The 20,586-nt window shown below is 37.4% G+C and overlaps 1 protein-coding gene across 5 annotated transcripts in view; it reads left to right on the top strand.

Annotated features, from left to right (window-relative positions):
- The window catches only part of ADGRG6 (adhesion G protein-coupled receptor G6), a 284,077-nt gene that overhangs the window by 25,097 nt on the left and 238,394 nt on the right, over nt 1-20,586 (top strand). For all 5 annotated transcript variants that reach the window (XM_082249118.1, XM_082249117.1, XM_082249116.1 and 2 more), the window contains exon 2: nt 701-801. In XM_082249118.1, the coding sequence (XP_082105244.1) occupies nt 701-801 (101 nt within the window). The remainder of the gene's footprint in view (nt 1-700; nt 802-20,586) is intronic.

The raw sequence follows: 20,586 nt of genomic DNA, 5'->3' as shown, positions 1-20,586 counted from the left end.
ATCTTAGGGCTCCTGTTTAGTGTTGCCTTGCTGTTTGATGGGATTGATACATGTTTCCTCTTCAATCCCATTCTGATGAATGCAGCATAAAAAGTAATGTTAGTAAAATGAGCAATAAATGTAACATTCACCATGAATGTTACATTCCCTGAAATTGAGAAATAGGGCAAGAACTTTTTAGCAAATGGATGGTGTCTAGGAAACATTTTAATGTTAAAAAAAAGATTTATGGGGCTATCCTAACCCTAAAAACTTTTTAACATTTTCTAAGTGTTTTGCATTCTGTAAATGTATATGCAAGTATGTATACCATTTATTTTTTTTAAAAGCAAAAATATGAAATGGGGAAAAAAAACACATCTTATATGTTTTTATGTATACTTCAGTATAAATCTAAGAGGTATCTGTTAAAATGTTGATGTAAAATATCTGCTAAAGGCATGTAACCTAATACTTTTTTTTTCTAATGTTAAAATATTTTGCTCCAGAGTGTAACAGTTGCACATTTTGCTGTACTGACAAGCAGTGTGTTCAATACAAATAGCACTTTGAGCAATATGAACAGTGTCATAAATGTGAGTGAGCTGTAGCTGTCAGAATGTTAATACTTCATAAACACTTCATTAGGCAGAGAAGAGACGTCCGACTCTGGTCAGAGAAATGTACTGATAAATGGTTCCTTTCTTCTTTTTTTTTATAGGATGGCCCTCTTAAATGGAATGTGGTGTAATCACTGGAAAAGGAAGATGCAGTATATTTTCTATTTTATCACTGTTTATTTGGCTGCTGTTCAGCATACTGGTAAGTTAATAACCTTTATGCACGTTTGTACTTAGGAGTTATCACTTTATATCATGAGTGGATTAGATTTTGGCTAAATATTGTATATACTAGAAAGTTTGAGAAAAAAATACCTATGCATGACAGTTATGATCCTTTGAAATAAACGATAGCACTTAATTGTACTACGAAAATATTCTATAAATGTGTAAGGGAACCTTTTACATTTTGTGTTGTTACAAGAATAAGCCAATAAAAGTACAGGGGACATGATTTACTAAAGTAGAGGTTCATAACATTTTTTCTATTAAGGACGTGTGGGCAGGGCTTACTGGTCACAATTGGGGACCCAGAATAAACCGCTTTCTAGTGCCCCCAAAGGTGGACTGAGGCTGCGTTTAACGAAAGGTTGTTGTTAAAGCAGCACTTAAAAGCAATGCTTTCCCACAAACAGACATTTAATTCCTTGCAATCTGTGGCCCAACTTCTGCACTCTTTACATTAAGAACACATTTAACTCCTTGCAATCCAATGCCCAATTTCTGTACTCTTTGCATTGTTCACTTCAAATATCAGTTCTTTATTACACTCTATACACTCTGGATTACAGTTCTTTAATATACTTCATAACACTAATCCCACTTTAGATGGGCAGCATTTCTGAGCCGGTACCCTTGAGGCTGTACTGCACTCCACCAGCCCTGTAACCCATCACCTCAATCCCAGTGCCATTGATTTGTATGTTTCCCATACTAGGAAGCTGAACTCTTTTACTACACCCATGCTTATTCTTCTTTCTAGAACCAATTCCAACTCCCCTGACTCCCAGGCTGTGGCCCTCAGGAAACTCGTGCCACAATGTTGGACCCAGTATTGAGGGGTTCCAATTTCTAGGGTAGGATCCTAAGTAGACAAGCTCCTTTTCTACCAGGGCCTTCCGTCACCATTGCTAAGTCACCCCTTCACCACTAGCTTGCTGCATATGCACATAAACACAAGTACAGTAGCCTTTAGCAATGGCAATATAGCCTCCTGCAAATATCTTCACTGTGCATTACAAATTTGTGCTACATCGTCTCTATTTTGTTTTGTCCCCTACTTAAGCCGTGCTGTTTGCGATATACCATACATGCATGCACCCCTTTAAGGTTTTACTCAAGTTATTTCAGACCAGGCCAATTTTTTTTAACTGTAAACATTCTTTACTAAAAATACTTAAGTGTAACAAATGAACAATAAACATAAGATGTCTTCACCAAATTCCTGTATATAATCTTCTAAGTGCCCCTTAGTAAGTGTCCTGGTACTCCTGTGAGGTGGCCATACCTTAATGAGGTATGTGAGTCTACTAGCCTTTAGTAAGCAAGAGTCCATACCCTGGAAACCCAACTGAGCTCCTACAAGGTGTAGTGCAACGATTCAAACTTTTAGCAGCATCTAGTTCCTTTAGGTGGGGAGACCTGGAACTGAACCTTCAGCCATCTTACTAATTATTGCACCTTCTGCAAGATACCCCCCCCCCCCCCAGTTTTATATGTTTGTTCTGGTAGAGAGCGGTACTTTCCACAAAACCACGGGAAAACTTGACCAGCAGTGCGAACCCTTACTTCCCCAGGAGTACCTTCTCTGCCAGAAAAACATAAGTTAACAATGCAAATATACCCACCTTAGAATATTCAGTTACACAAAAAATGTAAACAAACAACCAAAACTAAAATAATAAAACTTATGGTATAAATGCACAACACAGGAAAAATCCATTGGAAGCACCTGCATACAGATGAGCTTTGTGTTCAGATCAGCCATGATTTCGACCAAAGTCAAACTGTTCACAGTTTACTGTATACTAAATGCCCAGATTTGACCACCTCGCCCACCCAAACCTCTGGTTGTGGCAGCCAGAAGAGATTCATTTATTGGCGGTAATTCTGTGACATCTAAATGACAGCTCCTGGCCTGCTTGCTGGCTTGTTCCAAATTTTTAACAAGCCAGCGGATATCCTGGGTGATGTCCTTGACCAAATATAGTAGGGATCACAGGGAATCAGCAAGAGGAGGGATACATCACTATGCTATGCTTCTATTGTGGGATTTTAAAATGTATTCACGCATTGTAGACATGATCCCTAAACCTGTTTTGTAGATTGTATATGAGAATTGTGGTCTCAGTTTACAGGGTTAATTGAATATCCAGTGTATGCTAAATTAGTGTAGAGGTGCACTCAGAAATTCAAAGTATCGTTTATTCAAAAACTCAATTACTTAATTTTTTAAGTATAACTAAAATCCAACCTTTTTTAGAGCTTTGAATAGAAGGTTTTTATCATTGTCTATGTTCCGTAAATCCAAATTTTTGATTTGTCATTGGAACAGGAACAGGGGGGGGGGGGGAATCTTCTAATGGGGACATTGTTTCCCATGACAACTGCATTGAAGGGGGTATCCCTTTTTGTAACTTCTTCTTCTTTCCTTATGCTGTGTGTACAGGACAGGAAGTTAATGGTAAACTAGAGGAATGGGAGTTTTATCCTTCCCTTAGGCTGCTTTCATACTGGCGCAGTGCGGTTTGCATGCAGGAGTTTTGGTGTGCTTTCAGATAGCACACAAAAAACTTGGGACACAGTAAAACTATATCGGAAAGTACAGCTAACCTGCTCCAAACCTGCAGGTACACTGCGTACACATGCTGTGTGGAAAAAACACACAGCATCATCGGGAAAGGGCTCTTACTGTAGTCAAGATGAATAAACAAACTTTGGCATTAGATATACTTTATCATTAGACCATTTTAAAAAGGTTACACAGGGCTCTTCTTATAACATATTTTTTAAGCATTTAAACATATCTAAATGTTATCAAGCAGTTATACAATCTCTATTTTTTAAGCAGATGTAATTATTAACCACATGGAGGCTATAATTTGGTTGTCTGTGTGCAACTGATGCACCTACATAACCTGTAGTAAATCGGGATCAGGAAAACATTCCTATTATGTGAATATATTTCTTTGGTGGGGGTATAACACAAGACCCCTATTTTGTAAGGCTAGAGTGCTAGACACTATAGGATTAATTTAAAGAATGGTGATATGGCCATCATTTAAAAAAACAGAAAACTTTTACAAATGTGCATTGCACATACCTGGCTTCAGAAGTCCGAGACTAAGCTCCGGGGGGGGGGGGGGGCATGGCCTGGCAGGAGCTCAGGCTAAGGTTGTCTCTCTCATACTACTATAGGACTCCATGGATGTGCGGTACAACGGACCTTTGCAAAGCTGGTGAAGCACAAGAAAATTATATGGAAACAGTGTAAAAACAAAATGGCAGGAGATCACGGTCAGTTGACCTATCCTTCACTTGACCAGCTTTCCTCCAATCACAGATTCCTCTGCTATGTTACAGAAACAGAACTCAATAGAATACTACAGGCTCCATATCATACCCTGCATTAAATGCATGGGCTGCAGTATGCAGTAGTATTGCAAAGTATGATTAAGAGCGATAGCAATATCCTCTCTATGTTATAATTGAAACTCTAAGCTACCTTATTGTCTTTTTAAATCTTTTCTTGATATGCTGTGCTTACAAGGGTATACTATACCATAGACCAATATTGCCCATGAGATCACTGTCTTAGCATTATTCCTAACCAGAATGGATGTAGTGTAGCTGGTTTATGTGTTTTGTGTATTCCTCGTAATGTTTTGGACATATACTTTATGTAGTTCAACATTTTAACTTCTTATATATTATTCTTACAAAGTCTGCAATAACAGAATATCTGGCCCCTGTGATTGAATACTTTAAAAGAATGATAGCAAAGAAGTATATATGTTATTTGCAAGGGTACAAAAACAGTTCCCATGATGAAGCATGAGAATGGGTATGCTTCATGTTTCTCTGGTTCTGTAATGTTGCTTTTAAAGATGAGTTAACATAAATATGTTTTAAATGATATCCTGAGATTTACAAGGATTCTCTATCTAGCTTGCAGGTGTAAAGTATGGTTGTAATGTATCTGTTAAATGAACAGATCCACAAACTCATACGATGAGATTTAGATCTGTACCTTCAGTGGTCGTCATTTGTACTCTTTCAAGTAGAACAGTTCAACTTGGTTTTGTTTTCTTGCTTAATTATCAAAAAATAAAGAAAAAACTTTATTGCACATTCATATAAATGTTTTTTAATGTTTCATTGTCTTCCATACTGGACATAATTATAACTAATAACAAACATATGCCACGTGATTTATTGTTAAATTAATTTAGGCAAATGTCACCTCTGTATTGCAATGTGGGAAAATTTTAGGGTTTATTGTAAATATAAGTTTTAATCCGGTGTTTTTTAGGTAAAGAGTTTAGTTAAAAAAATGTAATTATTTAATTCTTTATATTATAACCATTGTGGTATAATTAAAAAATACATGTGATTATAGTATTTTGAGGACACCAGATGCAAATTTGTATTTGTGTTTTCCCAGATGCTTCACTCAAAAACTTTTCAGAAGTAATTTATTTGATGGAGTATAGTGTGTTCCCTGTGGGTGTCACCACCTAAAATTATTTACAGTTTACCACATCTGAAAATGTTGAGGTATTAAAAGAGCCTAACCTAAAAATATATCTCCATAGTTGCTGGCATCTTATATTTTAACTTCGAAGTTTTAGTTAGTTTTAAAAAAATATTTTCCACTTGAATCATACTGTCCTTAATTAAATAACCATTGCAGCAATTATTGCCATCCATTATTTAATTAAGTCTAATTTAATCCACTTGGAAAATGTCTTTAGAGTTGGAATAGTATAAAGATATCTTTTGTTTTGAAACATTTTTATTAAGTTTTAGAAATTATTACAGAAACAAAATTAGAAGAATACAAGAAAGAAGACAAAAAAAAAAAAAAAAACAGGGGAACCCTTAAAGAGGTTGTAAACTTGTTTAAAATTTTTTTTTTTTTTTTACAACCTGCAAGAGAAAGACATAATGAGCTAGTATGCATCGCATACTAGCTCATTATGAAATACTTACCTTAGAACGAGCCCCCGCCGTGCCGTTCTCTTACCTGTATGACGGGCGACATGACATGTCGCTCGTCTTCCGGGATCGCGGCATCCGGTCATCTGATTGGCCGGAGCCGCGGTGACGTCACTCCCGCGCACGCGCGCGGGAGCCGACGGTCACGGCACGGGGCTCTGAAGGAACGGCACGATCAGCCGTTCCTTCAGAGCGCATGCGCCAGTGACGTCACTGGCTGCATTAAAGGTAAATATCTCCTAAACGGTACATGTTTAGGAGATATTTACAGTACCTATAGGTAAGCCTTATCATAGGCTTACCTATAGGTACAACTTCCTGAGGAGGGTTTACTTCCTCTTTAAAGTAGGATTTAATAGAATAGTAAAAATACAAATAAAGGGTATAGTAGTTGACTACATATAATAGATTAGCAATTTATACACTTTATATGCCAAATAAAAAGGGGCACACCAATAAGAGCATTGATAAAAGCTGCACCTGTATGAATTGGGATACGTATCAGAAAGCTCCACTGCTGGCTAGGCCCTGTGGTGCTACTTTGGACTCTGTTTCTCCAAAGTTTTCAAGAGAGAAGTAAGTGTATTTCTATCGGTTACTTGGACTATATTGCTTTGAAAAAATACATTTTCATTTTTTTGTAGATATGTATTAGCAAAGCATGGAGCTCAGTGAAGGAACACAAAGGTCCAAATAACTACCACGTGGGAGACAACAGCAGCACAAAAAACGTTGACTTTATTGTTGTGGGGCAATGGTTTTTGCCCCTAAAAACCAAGTAACCACCATCAGAGCACATTATTTCTCACCAAAAACAGACACCTAAAGATGATGTGGAAGTATGTCTTGCAATTTTGGAGAGAACATCTGATTGAGAAGGGTAACCCTGAGACACATGGATTAGCTTAGTTGCTCCTTTCTAATCAGGAACCCCCAAAAGGCATACAATTGCTTAATTCTTGAAAATCCTAAGGTCTATGACTGCCTGAAAGTGACGGTGTACTGTTGGAGCTACCGATCAGATCAGCTACTATAGTCACTAATCAAATACATTTGGTTACTATTTGGGTTCAGCCCGAGACCCTGGCAGAACTGCAAATGATGGAGAAGTTTGCGATGGGCCAGTACCTTCTTTCTCTCCTGAAAGTTCTGAAACCAAACTCCTCTCTTCCCCATTAATGGCAATGCTTGGGAAAGATTCTGAGGAGACCTCCTTTGGTTTACCCTTCCTGACCTGTGTCCAAAGAGGCATTTGGCATGGTCTGAAGCAACTTGCTTTGGATTTCCCTGCCCCCAACCTTTCCACCCTCTCCCGGGCTGAGCTGAGGGAGAGAAAGGTAGGCTTTGCTTGTGCAGTGTGATCACTTCGGAGGTTTGCCATGTTGAATAACTGATGCATTTCTTCTGTTGATTAGGTGCAGACCCCGTATCAGTTTCTGTTTTACTCTAAAAGAGAAACTGTCATAGGTTGCGCAGATAGACTTGAAAGCTTAGTTGGTGTGGCACATGCCTGTTTAATGGTGCAGGAAACCTAGTTAATCCACTTGAATGTGTTAGTAACTTTAATGACATGGACCATAAATGGCCATATTAGGTCAATGATGTAATGAGCACTGTACCTCTTGGAGTACAGTTTTTGAACGTTGAAACAAGAAATTGGTACATTTGAATCTTAAGACCATTTTAGTGAGGCTTTCTTAAATTGAGATGTGTTTCTGGAACCATTTTTTTATAAAATTACAAAATATAGATGCTGTATTTATAACAGAGACCATGCAATATATTTAAATAAGATAAAAAAAAAATGCAATGACCGTTACCATACAGACAATTTATTCTACACATAAAATGAAGAAAAGGTGAATCCACATCTACCTGGCTAAGGTTATGTAATTTTTAAGCTTAAGGTTATAAAATCCAAAGCAAGAGTGGTTGTTAAATAAAACAAACCTGTTTCAGTCATAGTAGAAATATGTCTAGACGCTTCCCTATCTGATATAAAAAAAGGCCCCAAAATAGTTATATATTTATTGATCTTATATTCTAGTTTAAAAAATGTATGAATATGTTTCCCCAATATCCAAGTACCTCTCAGTAGTGACTTGTGAAGCAGTGAGAGGAGGCTGACATGTCATTCTTGCTTAGGTGAGAATGGAGGCAGGGTATAGGTTGACGATGAAGAAAAAAAAGATAAATATTACCCTTTTTTATTTTTTTGCTGGATGGTCTGAAATAAGCTAGAGACAGAAAAGCAAAATTAGGAATGTTATACTAGTTTGAAAATTAGACTAAAGTTTTTGCATGTTATCATTCCAAATAAAAGTTAAAACACATGACTCAATAGTCTTGGAATTTTGTAATAGTAACTAATTTAAATATCTTTGTAGTACCTAATATGTGTATTTATTATACTGGAACATATTCAAGTATTTCTGTATTTAAATACATTAAAATTAAATTATATATATATATATATATATATATATGTGTATATTATATCTATTGATGATAATAATAAATATGTGCAGGTGTTTTCTCTATAGCCAACTTCTGTGTGTGCATTGCTAAAAGGTCACACCTTTGAATTGTAATTACAATGGAGTATGTGACTTGGGACAAAAGAGCATTTAAGAATTCTCAAGAAAGCATAACACAACAGCATGTGAGCTGAAAGTGGAACACCAGGAGGAGGAAATCCTGTCTTTGATAGCCTACATTCAGGAATTAAAAGGACTTCCAGATTCCTGGTTACTTTCACCTTAGATAAAGTATATCTCCAGTGAGCTACACATTAACTATAAATAATAATTGTTTGTGAACGGATATGATTGACACTTAACCAAAGCCTTTAGCTTTGACTACGAGGTGGACATGCAGTGCTGAAATTTACTTTTTAAATAGAGGGGTGTGACAATATAAAGGGAAATTCCTGCGTCCAAGCTAAATATAGGATCTTTTTTCATGTCTGTGACAGCAGATTTATCTTGAGTGGGAAACTTTATCAAAATAATGCTTAAAAGGTTTTATTGGTAAGGAAATATAACACGCCTTCACTTAAAATCTACTATTATTCCAATTTAATGCATTCTTTTTAAAATTTGACTAAAGATTTAACTACAAAACAACAGAGAAATTAAATTGCAGTTATGTTGTAAACCCAAATTAATTCTACTCACTATTAATATAAAAGGCTATTTGTTTAAATGCACAAAGGAAATTTGAAGGTACATTTTATTTCACAGAACAGTCCTATATAAAAATTGTCATTAAATAATCAGGCACACTGATAGTTAGCTGAGCTGCACTAACTGCTCAACTAGCTATTGAAGATTAATTTAGCAGTAATTAATTGCAATCTTTTTGTGAACATGTTGCATACATAGGTATTGCTGGTGAAGCCCCAATACCAATAGTTCTAACTGTTAAGGAGAAAATAAGACCTAGTTGTGGCCAGCCTTCCTACCCCTGAAGAGAATGACTCCTCCTATGAGTTCTCCTTCCTGTACTTCCTGTTCTAGTCATGATAGTGTAAGTTCAATTATCTTAATGCAGAAGAAGAAAAATAACAAATATTTTTGCATGTTTGGTTTTGGAAATTTGCATGCAAGAAAACTTTCTAGCTTTAGAAACCAAGGCAGTATTGTTATACTGTTATATTTAGAGATAGTAAGGGATGTGGAGTTTGAAACTTTCTATATACAATTAAAAATATAGGATGACACCAATTTTATCTGGTAAACTAGTTGCTTATTAAAAAAATCCTGTGCACTGATTTTTATTCCAAAATTAAACTTACAAAAAATATGCTGTATACCCCTCTTATGCTTCACTGAAGATCATCCCAAGATCCTCAGAAACAAGGGTCCTATGTATTACAATTGCATATTAAACCTCCTCTTGACATTAGTATTTTACTACTGGCCCATCAGGCTGATGGGCGGCATCAATAACCAAACATTAGGCATATTTGGTTTTTTGGAAATTGGTATACAGAACATCTTAGGTCTTCAGTGTAGCAATAACTGGCATGCAAACAGTAAGGGAAATCTCCCCAACAGTTTTGCTTTAGATATTTTTTAAAGTTCTGATAAGTTTACAGTCCTGAAAAATATAACTGAAACACATGGGCACTAGATGGGTATCCATCATCTGTAGAGACAAGAGAGAAACCTATGCGCTGCTAATCAGGTATAAGATGTGAGAGCAGTATACCATAATTAGTAATTCCAAAATCCCAGGCAAGAAAAAATTCTATATAATAACAAAAGGAAAACAAGTGGCCAATTCTGTATTTTCACAAAATACTGGCAATGATCAAGGTAAAGAGGGGTGAATCTGCGCTAATTTCTTAAAAAAATGTGACACTATGGCTGGGCTATGTATAAAAATATATTCAATAAATAAAATCAAACGCAGTGAGTATCTTGAAAAAAAAGGGGGGGGGTGCATGAAAGTGGGGGAGATGATATATGGTGAATGATGACACACAATAAACGGAAATGAATAAGTGTAGAAATGCAGTAAAAAACTGGTGACTATAATTATACAAAGAGTGGATATCGAGGAAGCCCCCTATTGGCGATCCTACCAAAAGGAGAAAAGGAGGAATTCACCTTCCTGACCATTCAGTGGCCACCATAATAAAAGAATGCTGTTTTTGGTGTGATGTGAGTTGAGCGATCATTGCACCTATTTTTGGATATCTTGCTCACCCTGCATGACACCATTTGGATCGCACAAGAATAGTCACTTATCATCCTTGAGAAATCCCCTTCAGTCATGTTATTTATATATGCTTTGTTGCACTTGGACATTATTTAGCAGGGAGATTCACCTTATCTCACAGAGTTAGAAGCACTGATTGCACAAGATTGCACTTATTGATAATAATATTATTATTTATAATATTTGTACCATTATATTCTTTTATGTTTATGGAGTTTGTGTCTTAAGTACACAAATTATTTATATAATTATAGTCACCAGTTTTTTACTGCATTTCTACACTTATTCATTTCCGATTATTGTGTGTCATCACTCACCATATATCATCTCCCCCACTTTCATACAACCCCCTTTTTTTCAAGATACTCATTGCGTTTGATTTTATTTATTGAATATATTTTTATACATAGCCCAGCCATAGTGTCACATTTTTTGTAGAAATTAGCGCCGATTCACCCCTCTTTACCTTTATCCATCATCTGTGTTTTTGGGGCAGTTTTTAACCCAGAATCATAATGCTACATGCACAAATCTCTAACCACATTTCAAATGCTGGATTCCTAGTTTGATCTGCGGCATCACAACACCATGCCTGTTCAGCTGAGTAGACCTATTAGTCCGAATGTTTGGGAGGTCGCCTATCTGAACAAAACCTTAGAATACACAATGGTCATTTTGTGTTTTCCCCCTATATTGTAAAATATTTATGAATGTTTTTTTTGCATTTGCCATACAGACTGGTAGCCTGTAATACTAGGATTATTCTGTTCATTGGCTTCCTGGCATTATAACAAAGGTTTCAAGAAACAGACTGGTCTAAACATTAACATTCATCTATGGAGCATATAATTCAACAGTTTCCTTTGCTGGAGTGTTGCCACACCTATGTTTTAGAAGTCATTGTACACTTGGTTGTTGTGAGTATTCAGAATCTGTACAGAAATGACATTGAGATGACTAAGTAGACAATAGTTCCGTGGAGTATTATACCTGAAACCTGAATATCTTCTTATTATGTTCAATTGTTGAGTCAGGGCTTGTCCTGACATTATATCTGTGGCTAAATGTTTGCCTGAGTTAGAATTGGCAACTCAGAATTCTTACAGTTACACCTGTGAAATACTGATACTGAACCTGGCCATTTTTGATGCAGAATTTAAATAGTACTTTTATAGTTACTGTGTGTAACAAATGTGGGAACAACGAATTTTATAATGAAGATATACTGGACAGCCACTGAAAAATCTAGTGAATATTTAAAATGAACAGACACACCAAGAGCAGTTTTGATAAAAAGTATACAACAAAACTTTACTGGACATCAAAATACATGAGGCTTCTTACACAAAAAGTTACCGTAAACATTACACAAAATACCACGACCTAAACATACACTCTTATTCCCAACAACCCAAAAATACCTGATAATACTTAGCTCTGGTAGTTTAATGTCAATAGCTTACACTGGATAGCTGGAGGAACAGGGCAATAAGAAATCCTAAGGGCTCTGAAGAAGGAGCTAAGCCTCGAAATGCCTTAGCCATCATCTACCGAGGACATTGTAACTGTTAACGTGACAATTTTTCAATGAACTCTCGGGTGCTGCCATCATCATTCAATGTAAAGGAAACCAGCAGTGAAGGCTTGCCATGCTGTGCTTTGTGAATTGCCTGGCGGCGTGGGAAGGAAGAGGGGGGCCGAACTCACGGTGGACTTGGGAGTGGGGATGGGTACTTGTCAAAAACAGGTACCAACTCCCCCTCCCTCTCCCCCTGAAAGGTGCCAATTGTTTTGAGGGGAGCTCCGCTTTAGGTACTTTTGTTTGATTTTATTGTCTTTCTTTAGCCTAAAGTGTAACACTATATTTTTTCTCTTATTTCCGAGTATACACATTAAAGCGGTTGTAAACCCTATGAAAAAAAAAATAAAAAAAAAAAATCTGCAAGACAAAGGCATAATGAGCTAGTATGCATCGCATACTAGTCCATTATGTTTAACTTACCTTAAAACGAAGCCCCGACACGGACCCCCGGACATCGATGCGGGCGCTGCCATGATCCCTCGTCGTCTCTTCCGGGTTCGATGGCTCCGGCGCGCTGATTGGCCGGAAGAGACGGCTCCAGCGCGCTGATTGGCCGGAGCCGCGATGACGTCACTCCCGCGCATGCGCGCGGGAGTGATTTTTCCGGCAAGCTCCCGGCAAGTTAATTGAAGGTCCCCCCGGACCTTCAGAGCGCATGCGCCGCTCGCACGAGCGGCTGCATGCACTGTAAATATCTCCTAAACCGTGCCGGTTTAGGAGATATTATTTGTACCTACAGGTAAGCCTTATTATAGGCTTACCTGTAGGTAAAAGTGTCAAAAAGCGGGATACAACCGCTTTAAAGTAAACATACCACACTTTGTGCTTACATTGTGTATTAGTATAATAGTTATCACAAAATAACTTTGCAGCAGCATTTCCAGCTGAGCTACAAATTGGTAGCAATCTGTTAGTGCAAAGGCAGCAGTTTTTATTTCTTTGGGGATATGACATATATACTAAAATACATACCTCATGTTGTAGGTATAGGGTTGCCACCCATCCGGATTCACCCGTACAGTCCGAGTTTTGAATCATGTGTTTGGGTTTTAGACTACCTGAAACCTGGACAAATTATTCAGACCGAACTGTGGTTCCCCAATGTGTAGGTGGGACATTGGCAGCAGGTACATCACGGATGAAAGGTGCTGCTGACTGAGGGGGGCACTGCAGACTCTGATGTAATGCTTTGGGAACCTTGATTTAAGAGGGAATAGTGGGAACTCAGATGTAAGTTGGGGCTTTGGTGAGCAGAAACCCCCTTACATCAGAGTTCCCCTTTACACCAGAGTCCACAGCATTTCCCGTTAAAAAAAAATTGCCATTTGGTGCTAAAATGTTCAGGTTTGGCTTGAAGAAAAGGTGGCAATCCTATGTACGTAAGATCATAACATATCACATTCTGAATATTTACAATGATATTTGGAAGTCCAGTTGAGTGTAAGACTACACTCTTAGTCTCTGATAAAAACAGCTTTATTTTACCTGTCCAGGGCTTGTTTTTTTCTACCTTCCAGTTAGTTTATAGGAAAGTTCAAAAAATATTTCTTCTCCACATTTGCCTAATGAAAAAAAAAAAAAAAATTTGTCCTTGGGTTTAGATACACTGTAAACACTCTCATTTCAGAGTATAAAGCAGGTGCTGTGATATGGTAGTTCTTTGGTTGAATACCTTAATTGGAGTTATTAATTGCCTAAATTCCCTTTAATAACAATTTATAAATAGTATAGACCTCTAAGTAAACTGCAAATGGCTGTTAATGTCAAATCCATACTATTTTTTATTTAGGGTTTTTCTTAATTACTTACAGCCAAGTCATCCTAAGGTGTGGTAAAATAAAAGAACATTTTTACAATGCATAATAAGCACTTGCCATCCAGCTACTGTAACTGCTTTTCATAAGAATTTCCTGTATTACTCATCCAAAACCATATCCCTCATTAGAGGAATGCTGGATTAACAGCCTTATACAGCTGTATCCTACTGACAGAAGGTATTAACAGTATTCATGCATGGTTACAAATTCCATTTTTACGTTCCTAATTCTAATTCTTCCCAAGACGGATGTACAATTGCATTGTTGCTCCACAAAGGTAAAATGCTTATAAATATTTGAAACGTATTAAGCTAAGTGACACATGTATATATACACATATCTATTTTACTTAAAGTGCAATTTATAACTTGCACATTTATGTCTGAACACCCATCAAGCTAATTATTTTTGTTATTATTGTTATTTTTTTTATCCTTCCTGCCTTTGATGAAAAAAAAAAAGCTTAATAAGCTACCCCAACCAATAAAGTAAGAAGTAAAGTAAGATATAAGTTAAACTTCAGGCTAGCAGCTTGAAATTCTGTTTGACTTGGCATGTGATCGAGGCATCTGCTATCTGCTAGATGGCAAAGCCAGGTTTGTGAACTCCAATAAAGCACCACAACATGTACAAAGGATTCAGAACACAGCAGAAGTTGTTTCCTTTGGCATTGCATTGAAACCTTCAGTGGAGCTGTATGTAGGCAAGGAAAAAAAAAAAGGGTATAAGTAATTTTTATGATTTGTTTATTTGTGTGTAATAGCTTGAGTTATTGAGCACCGTAAGCAATAGGCTTTTTACAGCGTAAGTAGTAAAATCCAGAAAACATTTAAAAATGAGCCTATCAGCCAAACTTGCCAGACTGAAATCAGAATGCAATATGCAGTATGTTTACATACTGTGCTTCATATTTACCTAAAAAAAATTGTTTTAATAATGTTTTTTTTTTTTAACTTAACCCTAAAAAATAAAGATTACATAAGAAAACAAATTTTAAGAGGTCTAGCCCAAAAATTAGGCTTTTTTTTTTACAGCGTAAGATAAGTAAAATCTGGAAAGCAGTTGAAAATGAGCCTATAAGCCAAACCTGCTAGACTGAAATCAAAATGCAATATGCGGTATGTTTACTTACTTTGCTTTATATTTCCCTCAAAACATTTTTTTTAATAATGTTATTTTTTTAACCTCAACCCTAAAAAATATAGACTACATAAGAAAACAAATGCCCGTGAGGATTTTAAGGGACCTAGCCCAAAAAAATTGTTCAGATCATTATTTAGAAATGTTTCACAGCTTTATTTTTCACATTAAATAAAAAATTAGAAAACATTTTTTTAAAAAGTGTAATAATATACATCATAGTCACATCCCCAACAAGAGGGCAGAGACATATGACAGTCCAGTCAAGGCATTTTTTTTTCTTATTTAGTAAATTATTGTTTTGGGGACTGGGTCTCTCCCTTATCATTTCACTCAAGCCTAGTTTTGACTAAAAAATAGCAAAACATTGTAGAAAAATCACTATACATTTATTTGTATTACATACTGTATGATCCTTGAGTAGCTGAGATGCTTTGGCTGTGTTTATAAACCTGATCAATAAACCTATTCTTAATTGCTCTCTTGATCTACTATGCACTCTCATCCCAATTGCACTTAAGTATGCGTCCAGATTACCTCTGCAAACTACAGAACACCTTGTCATGACAATGAGAAGAGAGGCAGAGATTATGTAATCCTGACACAGTTCCTGTCCTGGGTGACAACATAACTTCTCCATAGATAGAGTACAGTAAGTGAGAGTTACTATTTTGCAAAGTGTGTTACTGGCAGGATTACCAGGTTAAAATAAAAATATAAATGGCTGAAAAAATAAAGAAGCCACCAGATTTAAGGACAAGTACATTACAATTTTTATTTTGGGGTTTAGATATACTTTAAAGAAAACCTGTATTGAGGGGAATGCTGGGCTGTTATTCTTGACCACCTTCTTAGAAAATTAGTTCGCTGAAAATGGGCAGCGCACAGACGTGACAATAAGATGTCAAAGGAGAATCAACAGGCAGCGATCCATAATAAATGTAAATTTATTGAATGAATAAAAACCAGAGATTGCAAACACGTTACCAGATGGGATGACAAATGCCAATAGTCAATATGGGATGGTCCAACGCTGTACCTCTTGGAGATGTAGGGGAACCAGGGAACGGGACCCACTTTGAAGTAGAAAAAGGATTCTGGCTGGTCGCCGCCGGCGCGTATACAAGCCATGGTACAGGAGCGCCGAGGGTAGCGTGGTGCCCGGAAGTGACGTCACTCGATGGGAGGGAGCCAGATGCAGGAACCAGCAACCCATTGCCGTGACTATGTGTTTCGCACACATGCACTGTCAAATCACGTGAATAATGGCAACAAGGCAAATTTAAACCCATTGAGGGGGCGGGGAGTTGACAGAGCTGGGGGAAGGAGATGGAACCCATGACATTAATAGGGCAGCACAGTGGTTTAGTGGTTAGCACTTTCACCTAGCAGCAAGAGGGTCGCTGGTTCGAATCCCAACCACGACACTACCTGCCTGGAGTTTGCATGTTCTCCCTGTGCCTGCCCGGGTTTCCTCCGGGTACTCCGGTTTCCTCCCACACTCCAAAGACATGCTGGTAGGTTAATTGGATCCTGTATAAAATTGGCCCTACTATGAGTATGTATGTGAGTTAGGGACCTTAGATTGTAAGCTCCTTGAGGGCAGGGACTGATGTGAATGTGCAATGTATATGTAAAGCGCTGCGTAAATTGACAGCGCTATATAAGTACCTAAAATAATAATATTTAACCCCTCAATGTCCTCACCTCTACTTGTCTAAGTCATTAAAACAGATATAACACAACAGAATAGTGTGACCTCGTTTACAAGGCCAACTGACTAAGAATACAAGGGATCCATAAAATTAAATCCATAAATTTAAAAATAAAAAATAAAATTAAAAAAAAAAATAAAACTACAAATAGGGATTTTTTTTTTTTAATGTAACAACACACTAAATAATAAAAAAATAATAATTCAAGAAAAGAAAAGGAAAGGAACAATGAAAGGCAAAAACTCCCAAAACAGTGAAAATATTGAAATATCTAAACTATGTTATGTATTTCAAGGTCCTCATTTAGAACTTTGGGCGACAAGGATCCAAAGTTATAAATCCAAAAAACTTCCCTCCTGTATATAATTTAGAATATTAGTTGCCCAGCTACCCTGGTGATCCAGTGGCTTAAATACATTTGGAGTCACAGACCTGGAATTAAACATCAGGCTGCCAGCATTTTCAGAAGCAGAGCCCTTTTAAGATATCCCGTAACTAGTTTTATAAAGTAAGACAACTTGCATAGCTTATCTGTAAAAAATGTTCCCACTGGATTCTTCTCAGGGTTATATTAAGGGTAGAAAATTGAATGAAGCCACTAGAATAGAACAATAGCGAAACCAGTGAAATGATGGAACGTTTGATTCGTTCTCCCAATGTAACACGTATTACTTTGCCAATTTTGCTAGAACAGAAAAACTGTAATATGTTTATTAATGGTTGACATTGACCCAGGCATCTCTTCTTCACTGAGTAACTGCAATGAGTTACCATATGGGCTAGGAACAATACTGCTCTGTTCTCCATGGTAATAAACTCTGTAGCTATAGTATGTCTTCATGAATAAAGTTCTCAATGGTGATTTTGTGTTAAATGAAGCCCCTCTGTCCCACAGAACTATGATAGCATAGTAGTTAATGAATTCTGTGTGAGCCAGTGAATTGGGAAGTATTGCTCAGCTTCTGTTTTCATCAGCTATGATTTTTAAGCAAAATGTTTTCGGCTAATGCTATAATACTTGTCAGGTTTGATTGTTGCATTTACTAATTTTTGGAGATCTGTCTGAATTAGGTATTGTTACAAAATATAAAGAGGTGTAAATACCACGCTAACCATAAAAGAGCTGCTAGCACTACCAACTGACAAAAAAATTGGTGAAAAAGTAAAAAGTAAAAAGTGCAGTGCTAATGATGAAAGAATGAACTGAAAATGCTCATATAATATGTGCATGAACATTGAATAGAAATATATGCAAAAAATCTCTAAAAAAAGATAAATAAGTGAATGGAGTGAATCCCGTATGAAAAAAATAAAGTCCATATGTAAAAATGTCTATTCAGCTCAGTCCATGTGTGAAATTGATCTATGTTGAGCAGACAAAATACATCTGTGATGACATAAATATTCTTGAAAATTTGTTGTATTAGAATTTCTGTGAGAAGTATATAGTCCAAATAAATGTGTAGAAAATTGAGGAAGATGTAGAGATCTTGCCCTCCATTGTGGTAGTAAATATGAACGCATACCAGAACAAGTGGACTTACACTACCTTGCGGTACGCAAGTCAATTGGACCAAGAGATTGATGTAAGATGTCAGGTGTCATCAGACTTTGTTTCTGTATAAGTAATCTTCAAAAGGCAAAGGAGAAGGGATCCCTCATCCAAACCAGGTTATTGTAGGCAGCCTACGATAACGAAATCCATAAAGAAATGGATGAGCGAGTTTAGGGTGGAGGAACTTGATTGGCCTGCACCTCACCTCATCCTGATAGAACAGCTTTGGGATCAGTTGGAGCAGAGACTGTGCGCCAGGCCTTCTTGTCCACATCAGTGCCTGACATCACAAATGAGCTTCTGGAAGAATGGTCAAGCATTCCCATAGACACACTGCTAAACCTTGGGGACAGCCTTCCCAGAAGAGTTTAAGCTGGTATAGATGCATAGGGTGGGCCAACTCAATATTGAACCCTTTAGACTAAGACTGGGGTACCATCAATATTGAACCCTTTAGACTAAGACTGGGGTACCATTAAAGTTCATGTGCATGTAAAGGCAGGCATCCCACTACTTTTGGTAATATAGCGTGTATGTTAACTGTTTTACCTACCAGTTGCATTTTGATATGTTCAACCATTCTTGTGAGCCTTGTACCCCCAGCCATGTCTAAGACTAGCTTTGTCTCCTTCTCTGCTTGCCAGGAAGGATGGTCTGAGCTATGGAGGCCACTTGGTAACTGCCTAAATACCAAAATACTTCTATAGCACCAACAATTTTCACAGAGCTTTACATATAAAGAACAGTGTACATTCACATCAGTCCCTGTCCTCAAGGAGCTTACAATCTAAAGTCACTACCTCACATGCCTACATACACAAGCCAATATTGACAGGTGCCATTTAACATACCAGCATGTTTTTTAGTATAGTAGATACACAGAACACTAAGAGAAAACACACGCAGAGAGACCATGCAAACTACTGTATGTACAGGTAGTGTCCAAATTAATTACTCTAGTGCTGCTAGCATATTGTAAACGCACTGTGAGCCTGTGGGTATTGGGAATAATTTTGGCAGAACAACAAAAACACACAATTTTAAATTTAAAGGGCTTTCACAACTACTGCTTTTGAGCAGAATCATATAGTATGTGGGGTGTTGACACAGTCTCTTTAAGCTTTTCGGCATGATTTTACATACATGTAATCAGTAAAACGTCTAGGAGACTTTGTCAACTTTGCCTTGGGTTCCAGAGAACCTTGTCCTGGCACTAGTTCCTGGCACAGGACACAGTAAATGTGCAGATATGTAACCCACTGAACTCCAGCGACCTCCACTGATACCCCTAGCCTAACCTCACCAAGCTCCAGAGCCCCCACTTCTTCCTCTGAAAAATATCATAGACCCCATTTATCCCCACAGACTACCAGCCCCCCTCCCTTACACACACACACACACACTGGGCACCAATACCCTTCCTCTTTCCTAAATGAGCACCAGTGCCCTCCTTCTCCCCTGAGTACCAATGCCCCCTCCTTTTGGCTCATGTTTCTCCTATTGAGTTCTTTACCAAAGTATTTATTGTCTCAACAGTTGCTGGTTGCTCAGTCGTTTCTGATCATTTTAATAACCGTCTTCTTTAAAGCGTAACTCCACTTTTGTTGAGAAAAAAACATTCCCCTCTGGGTGATCTCTGTACATTACAAGGATTTTAACAAACTTTGTTGCAGATTCCTACCTTTTGTTATTCAGAAGAAATCATTGTTTGTTCCTCTGTGCCTCTGTGCTGAGTGGGTCAAATGGGAGTGGTTTCACAATTATCTATCAGCTGTGGCAGCTGCAGGGCTCTAATGAGGGAAGCTGCTGGGCCTGCATCCCTTTAGACGTGTTCCTATTCAGAGTATCCCACCAAAAATGACATTTTTGTTGCAGGGGATGCCAGAAATCTGACTTGTATCCTAGGCCGACTTCTTGGAAAATTGGTGAGCCAATCACACAAGCAGGAAATTATGTTTCTGGGGTGTGGTCAGTACACATTCTGTGTACAGAACACCTCCAGGTAGCCATATTGCATTGCATTTTCAGAAAATTACTACAGCTGCAGATTGAAAAGGAAAGGTCATTTTAAATAACATTCAATTACAATATAATTTGTGTCGCAATTGTTTACACTATATTGTTTTTTCTTTATTTGCTATTTTGTTTCCCCACGAAAGTGGAGTTACCCTTTGAGGTAGGCTCAGACAAAGTGTTAGCTCTTTTTCCGTATTCTGTTCTATTTTTAAAGCTTATC

The sequence above is a fragment of the Pelophylax lessonae genome (assembly GCF_965119305.1).
Source record: "Pelophylax lessonae genome assembly, chromosome: 3".
NCBI classification, from domain to species: domain Eukaryota; kingdom Metazoa; phylum Chordata; class Amphibia; order Anura; family Ranidae; genus Pelophylax; species Pelophylax lessonae.
The sequence above is the reverse complement of the archived record's forward strand: the minus strand, read 5'-3'. Positions and strand labels throughout refer to the sequence as shown.